At 55.2% G+C, this 7,608-nt stretch overlaps 1 protein-coding gene across 2 annotated transcripts; it reads right to left on the minus strand.

Moving 5' to 3' along the window:
• Positions 1-4,169: 4,169 nt before the first annotated feature.
• Positions 4,170-6,937, minus strand: AEN (apoptosis enhancing nuclease). Of its 2 annotated transcripts, none has more exons than XM_008492051.2 (4): positions 6,873-6,937; positions 5,839-6,485; positions 5,348-5,548; positions 4,170-4,989 (listed from the first exon to the last, which is right to left on the minus strand). In XM_008492051.2, the coding sequence occupies exons 2-4, from the start codon at positions 6,481-6,483 to the stop codon at positions 4,786-4,788; spliced, it is 1,050 nt and encodes a 349-aa protein (XP_008490273.1). In that variant the 5' UTR covers positions 6,484-6,485; positions 6,873-6,937; the 3' UTR covers positions 4,170-4,785. The 2 variants fall into 2 exon arrangements, with proteins under 2 accessions (XP_008490273.1, XP_030313274.1); XM_030457414.1 differs by having other exon boundaries at positions 5,839-6,488; positions 6,873-6,930.
• Positions 6,938-7,608: the final 671 nt, after the last annotated feature.

The following is a 7,608-nucleotide window of genomic DNA, read 5'->3' on the forward strand; positions in this document are numbered from 1 at the left end:
TGGCAGGGGTCCCCTTGCCATGCTGAAGGTGACCCTGGAACCCAAGCTGCCCACACAGAGGAATGGAGCCACAGCTCAAGGTTTCTCTCTGGGGGCTTTGTGTTCTGCCTTCATCAAACCCTCACTCTGCACCCAACTCACCCATGGCACAGGGACCCAGGGGTACCCACCCCAGCCCATCCAGCACAGCCTGTGCAGCCCTCTTGGGGCCAGTTCCCTGGGGAGGATGGGCCGAGCTGGGAATCACGGTGCCTTTTTCCTCTCATCTGCAGACAGTCACGATGCTTAAGTGGCTTGTTTTTCATTAGGGAAAGGCTGTTGCTAGGCCACCCTGGGCCCCAGCGCTGGTTGGGAAGGGGTTTTGCAACCAATCCAGGAGGCTGTGCTGGTTGCTTGCACACACACACACGAACACACACACACACACACACACACACACACACACACACACAAACATATGCACACACGTGTGCACACACACTCACATGTGCATACACATGCACACACACATGTGCACACATGCACACACACGTGCACACACACACACATGTGCGCACACACACATGCACACCCCCCCCTCCAGCCGAAGCACTGAACGGCTGCCAGGTGTACCTGTTCATTTCCACATCACACCTCTTTGCTCCTTCTGGCCAAACAGGTTATTAAGGCTCCTCAGATTTTAATTTACAGCTGGCTGTGAGTTTTCTCCTTACTAATTCATGCTCAGAGCAGAGAGGAAAGAGATGATGGTGGCTGGGGGGCACTGATGGGGCAGAGGCACAAGGAGGCCAATTCCTCCCTCTGCCGTGACAGGTTTGGTCTCTGGAAAAATCACTGAAGTAAAATCTCTGCTCTCTGCCTGAAAATGGGGAAAACCATCTCTCTGTGTTCCCACAGACAGGGGACATACCACCCCAAATTAGGGGCTTGCTCCAAGCTGTTATTAGGTGCTGGCACTGATCCACCCTGACATGCAGGGTTTTATGTAGCACTTCAGCCACCTATGCTGTCACAGAGCCAGCATGAAAGCAAACCAGGTGTTGGATCAGGGAATGCCTTTCCTAGCCATGGTCCCCGTGACCAACAGCTTCTGGCAACTGGGACAGGATCTGGACCATGGCCAGGTGCTGGTGATGCAGGGCAGGAGGGTCAGACAACATCCCTGGCAGAGGGTCTCCTGGTACAGCTGCTGTATTGCAACAGGGATATTGCAAGCACCCTATGGGTGTCTGAAACCAACCTAGCAAAAGCAGAGCCCCGTGATGTGATCGAGATAGGGACAAGCACCTCTTTTACAGCTGCAAAGTTCTTGCCATGCAGGTTAGGAATAGTCACTGGAATGTGCAGGAAACCATGGACAATCCATACAGAACTCAGTTTCTGAGTGTCCCCCATGGAAACCTCTGTGCAGCAGAAGGGCAGGAAGGGGGGAGCTCACCAAAAGCACTGAATTGGTGTCTGCAGCTCAAGGAGAAGCTGTTGCTAGACAGAAGTAAAAGCCATTTCCATCGGCTCCCATTGGCTCAGCCCCACTCCAATGAGGGACTTATCAGTTACCTGCTCTTGCAGCTGGCTGGAAAAAACTCATTTGCGAATGCTTTCCCTTTGATAAAAAAGCCCATTGCTGGATTCCTGTGTTTGAGTTAATCATTGTTCAAGGTCGTTGAGACAGGCTGAGTTTTCTGCAGATTCTTCAATTATCAAGAAATTTAGCTTAAATGGTGAGCCAGCCCAGCTCTCCTTCAGCTGCCTAAAGATGCTCAACCTGTGTAAGGGTGCTCACCCTCCCAGCAGGAGCACCAGTGGGCTGCCTGGATGAGGAACCAGCAGAGCTTGGCTGCTCTCAGCCATAGCAGCTCCCTGGCATGGAGGTGAATATTCACAAACACCTGTGAAAATCCTGATTAGCTCTTCAAGGGTTCACCAGGTGCAAACAGGATAAAAGTTGCCATCCAGATTACTCAGAGAAAACATTGCTTTCTTGGCAGGGAGTTTGTTGTTATCACATCTGTTGTCCGTGGTGGGGTTTCCTCGTCAGCAAGCTGGTTGCTACCATATATATCATCACAAGTGGGTTTGCTCTTCAGTAACCCTGCCTTGGGACCCTTGAAGGCTGCAGAGAAGATGGTTTTTTTTCCCAGCTTTTCAAAGGTGCTGTAAATGGGGATGGACCTCTCCGATTTACTTCTCAGCTTCCTCAAGAGCTGGAGAGCACAATACAGCAACAAAGCTTGCAGGATGTGAGCACTGAAGTGCAGCCAGCCTTGGGCCATGTTGCTGCTTTCAAATTTGGGGGGTATTTCAGCAGGAGGGCTAAATTAGTGTGGTGATTATGGGCACAAGGTCCTGGAGGCAGCCAGGGACTTACCCAGCACCTTTGCCACTGTGCAGCCCTGGGGCTGTGTTGTCAGGAGGATGCTCAGTAGCTGTGCAGGCAGGCTGGGGAGCTACAGCTGTGGACAGGCAGGGAAAAAGTTGCCCTGGGCCAGAGGGGATGATGACTTTGAGAAATCTCTCCCTTACCTGGAGCCCAGCCCAGGTTTACTTTTGGAGAAGGGTCTCACTGAAATGTTTGGATGGTCAAGACTTCAGAAATGGGACTTTTTTTTTTCTTTCGATTTTTTCCCTAATTAGGCTGTCCTCTCACTACTGGCTGATAGGAAGGAAGGCTGAGTCATGGGCTGATAACACCTTGTGGTCTTCCACCTCCTTCTGCAGTTTTCTCCAGCCTCACCTCAATGCACCCGAGCCATTGCCTGGATTAAGGAAAGTCAGATCTTTGAAGTGGTGAGTGAGAGAGGGTGGGCTGGGGGGACAAAAAGGAGGGGATTCGGGTGGACAAACAACCCAGGAGCCAGGGCATGCCTCATGCAGGCTCCCCATGAACCCCTAAGTGGGTGCAGTTGTGTGGTCCAGGTTATATGACCATGAGCAAAGCATGTCCCTGCTGCGCCTTTCCTCCGGGTCTGCTTTCCCAGGAGCAGAAAACTGCACTGCTGTATCAGCTTTGAGATGCCAGCATCTTCTGATAGTGAGTTTGCTGACCTCTCCTGCAGTTTTCTTTCCCTCCTGCCACCCTGGGTGAAGTGGAAACAGCAGAGGAGGAAACAGAAAAACCTACACCAGCAGCGCTCCTCTACACCCCCTCCCTGGGGTGCTACCCCCGTTGGGTTCAGGTCCCTCCCATGCCACACCAGGTCCTGCTGACACTGCACGGCTGCAGCCTGAGGCTCACACAGGGGGTGCTGCTGGCTGGTTTACAGCTCACTGGAACATGCTGGGGACAAACTAGCACGAGCAGGAGTTGGAAGACTCTCCGTGGGGTCATGTTTCTTAACAAGCTTGGTGCAGAGTGCCTCACCCCTGAGCCCAGTTATTTCTGTCAGCAAATGGTTGTGCTTGGGCCACCGGGCAGACAGAGCTTTTTAAATACATCTGATGAGTTTTGAAGCATTTCTGGGCTGTCCCTGGCTTCCTCTGCTGGGCAGGGAGGAGTTAAGATGAGAAGTACAAGACAAAATGTCTGGTAATGGCACTGCTGTGTGCGTCAGGTGTGCCTGCGTCACCCGATGCCTTGGCTGCTTCCCAAGGCTGGGATGAGCTCTCACAGGCCTGGGACCCATCGAGCTCAGCTGCAGGACGAGCTCCATTTCAGTGCCATCCAGGAGCAGCCAGACTCCTGAAAGCCCCCAGGGTGCTGGCAGCCCTCCAAGGATCCCCTCCCATCTCACAGCCCGGGCAGTGGGACTGGGGTACACCTGGGCGGCCTCAGCCTTGAAGCACTCAGCAGAAAAAAGCACTTTTCTATAATAGTGGCTGTTAGCTCCTTCAGGAAGTGTGCAATTCCCCATGTCCAGCCCCAAACTCTTCTCTGGTGCCCACACCTAGCTGCGTCCGTCTGTGCAGCCACATGAGCAGAGCTGCTGCAAGTGATCACCCCATCCCCACCTTCACAGCAATGTCCCCAGAGCAGAGAGGACCTGCCCATACTCCAGGGAACTGCTAACTCCAGCCACCATTGGGCCACTCAAAGCACCTTCTCTGGTTGCAGCAGGGTTTAAAGCCCTGTGGCATGCCAGGTACAGGTACACGGGCAGCCCCTTGGCAACCTCCTCCCCGCCACCTCCCTCCAGGGTAGCAGACAGACCAGATCAAGCAGCACGTACAGATGGGTTTAGCAAGAACAATTTTTAATGCAGAATTGGACAATTATGTGAATAGTCAAATTAAAGCTAAGTGCATCCTATGCTCTTATCCAGCCTGGGCATTGATTAGACTGAGATTTTCTTTTTGAGCTTCACTGTGCAAAGAAAGCAAGAAGGGAACTGGTTGTTTAACTGGCCACAGAGGGTTTGCAGCCTTTGACCATCAGTAAGATCTCAATCCTTGCCCCCTGCCCAGCATGAGGGCACTCCCTTCACAGAGAGCAAAGGAGGTGCCCAAACTCCCCACCACAGGTATGGCATGCCCATGGAGGCTTCTCCAGTCTGACACCAGGACCCTGCTCATCCCCGAGCATCAAGTGACACATGAACACAGTGAAGCTGTGTTCAGTGCTTATTTCTTTTCAGGACATTACCACTGCTCAAGGGTCACCACTTCTCCATCCCCGAGCAGGGCTGGGGGTGTCAGACTTCCCCTGCACTGCTGCCCTCAGCGGGGCTGGGGACGAGGCAGAGCCCATGGGGCACAAGCCCCGGGGAAGGAGGACAGCAGCCACCTCCACTTTTAATAGCTGAAGGCACCAGGACAGCCAAAAACATGTGGAGGAGATGCTGTCTCCCATCACAGGTGGCTTGCTATCAGGTCTGTAGGCCAGTACTGGTCATCCAGGTACTGTCTGCTGTCTGCAGTGGGGTCTGTGACAGGGCTGGGGGGCTGGGGGGGCAGGCTATGTGCCAGCTCTGTCTCCCACTGCACCTCCACCAGTCTGTAGAGCTCCATCGCTGTCTGAGCGTCCTCCACCGATGAGTGCCCCTTGCAGCCGACCTAAGCAAAGGGGGAAAAGCCTCATCAGATAAAGGGGGTGGCAAAAATCCCACAGGTCACGTTGTCTGTTTGCTGGGAAGGACACATATGCTGGGGGGTTTGGAGATGACAATGATTCGATGCAGGCATCTCCTGAACGCTTTGTGGAGGACACAGGTCTCATCCCTTCTTCACTGAGATGCTTAATAGTCAGTTTGGGAGGTCCTGGGCTCCCCCAGTTTGATCATAGCCATGAGCACAGGATGAACAAGGTTCATCTCCATCTCACAGAAAACTCCCACAGAGATGGGTGAACACACAAGCTCATAGCAAGCCCAGGAACTGCTCCCTGTCTCAAGGCTTCTACCTTGATCCTTACCTGGATCTTCTTCTGAAGCAAGTGCCTGGCCAAGCTCTTGAGTGAAACACTGGCCCTGCCAGGTAGCCCAGCCTTTTGGTTCAGCACAGGGATCCGGCTGGTGTCTCGGGTCCTCTCTTTAGGGTGGAAGTACTTCAGGGCTTGGAAGTCATTGTGGATGGCGTGTCCTACCACAATCTTGTCTTTCAAGATCTTCAGGATCTGGAAGCGTCAGAAAGCGTGAGATGTGGTGCCCCAAAAAAACCCACCACTTAAGAATAAATAAGCTATTCTGTGTTCAAATTCAGTTCTTTCAGTTTTAACTTATGTTCCCCGAATGGAGCAGTAGCAAGTAAACTGCACAACCCACTGCATGGCTTTGGTCACTCCCTGCCTGTCCTTGTGTCTCTGCCTTGGAGCAGCTCAGCACAGGCCACTAAATATCCCCATCTGTAGCCAGCAGATAACACATAACATTCTTATTTTTTTATAATTTCTCTCTTTTTCCTCACCTCTGCCTGGGCAGTCTTGAAGGGAATGGCATTCTTCATGTGCTGCTTGGTGATGCCACTCCAGCGTGTCCGATAGTCCACGATGGGGAGCTCAGGCTGAACGTACTTGTCATAAATGACATCCCCCTCATAGTTCACCACGGAGCAGCGTGCCAGCTCGCTCAGCCTGCCCTGAGGACCCGTGCCCACCATCTCACAGTCGATGGCCACGTACTTGCCCGGGCGCAGGAGCGGCGGGGACGTCCTCACCCCCTTGGAGCTGCCGTTCCCCTGGGACAGCAGCATGGAGTGATGCCTGGCGATGCTGTCCGGAGAGGCGGATGGGGACAGGGATGGGGTGACGACCTGTTTGAGTTTGGGGACCTTCCTGCAGCGTGGTGCTGTGGTGCCATCTGCCTTGGTCAGCGTGCTGCGTGCCTCTGGCCCTGCCCCGGTGGCCCGGCTGCCCAGGCGCCGGCCCAGCAACCCCTTCTGCTCCAGCAGTGCCCGGCGCTCCATAAACCTCTGGTGCTTGCGGCTTTTCTTCTTGCTGCTGGGGGGCTGAGCACCGCCCCCCGCGGCAGGGCCATGGGTGCCCTGGGAGGTGGACACGGTGTCCTTTGGGGTGGGCAGCGGCGGGGTCATCTGCCCTTTGCCGGGAGGCATCCCTGCTGGAGCGGGCAGAGGGAATGAGTGCCATGCAGCCAAAAGGGCACACACCCCACGGGAAACCCCCGAGTCCCAGTGTGTGCCCCCCCACCCCGCTGTGGGCAGCACAAGCAGGAGCGGCCGGACAGCGGGAGGGGGGACACTGACAGGTTGTCCCCACGCCCTCACTTAGTCCCCTCCTGCCTCATTCTCAGCCTCTCACCCCCTCACCGCTCCGTAGCCCCCTGCCCCTCCCCACTGCGTACCCCTAGGGCCTTATCCGCCCAGAACCCGGGCCCTCACTGCCGACCCCAGCCCCCTGCCCGCCTCATTACCCGACCCCCAGCCCCCTGCCCGCCCCATTGCTCCCCTCAGGCCCCTGGTGTCCCCCCAACCCCGGTACGCACCGCCCGGAGTCGCCGCCGCTCCCACGTGTCCCGCCCGGAAGCCACCGCGCTCACATGCCCGGGCAAGTCCCGTCGTGGCCACGCCCCCTCTCTGCTCATTGGCTGAGCGGCGCAGATTATTTGCATAAAAGGGGGCGGGCTGTGCTGGGGTCTCCGCCCGCTATAAAGGGAGCTCGGTTATAGCGGGAAAGGGAAGGAAAGGGAAGGAAAGGGAAGGAAAGGGAAGGAAAGGGAAGGAAAGGGAAGGAAAGGGAAGGAAAGGAAAGGAAAGGAAAGGAAAGGAAAGGAAAGGAAAGGAAAGGAAAGGAAAGGAAAGGAAAGGAAAGGAAAGGAAAGGAAAGGGCTTCTGATCGTGACTTTTCATCTCCCACCTCAGATGGATGGGACCTCTCTAGGTAATGGGTTTGTAGGAAGGATACACGGCAGGGTATCCCCGCCCCAACGTGCTGTCGTTTTGCTGTGTGTTTGCTGGGGTTTGGTGCTGACCCTCTGGGCAGCCCTGCTTCCCCCAGGACCTTTGGGAAAGCTTTGCTCCTGCAGTGGGTTGAAGCCCTGCAGCAAGGGGTTTACATCCTCCTGGTGCTCCCCAGGGCTGTGGGGAGGGGGTGGTTGGGGCATGGGTGCAAGGGGGGGTTTCAGACCGACCTCTCGTTGCTTCACTCCTGACATTCACAAAAACAACGTCCGAGGTGGTCAGAAGTGGAAATTTTGGCAGCCCCGGCCACCAGCTTGTCCC

Source organism: Calypte anna, chromosome 10 (assembly GCF_003957555.1).
Source record: "Calypte anna isolate BGI_N300 chromosome 10, bCalAnn1_v1.p, whole genome shotgun sequence".
NCBI classification, from domain to species: domain Eukaryota; kingdom Metazoa; phylum Chordata; class Aves; order Apodiformes; family Trochilidae; genus Calypte; species Calypte anna.

What these genes read in the sequence shown, in the direction of transcription:
- AEN (XM_008492051.2), bottom strand. Translation starts at nt 6,483, where the DNA reads ATGCCTCCCGGCAAAGGGCAGATGACCCCGCCGCTGCCCACCCCAAAG. An exon ending in TCAAGACTGCCCAGGCAGAG is followed by an intron (nt 5,549 to 5,838) that starts GTGAGGAAAAAG and finishes TGACGCTTCCAG; the next exon opens with ATCCTGAAGATCTTGAAAGA. An exon ending in TGCTTCAGAAGAAGATCCAG is followed by an intron (nt 4,990 to 5,347) that starts GTAAGGATCAAG and finishes CCCTTTGCTTAG; the next exon opens with GTCGGCTGCAAGGGGCACTC.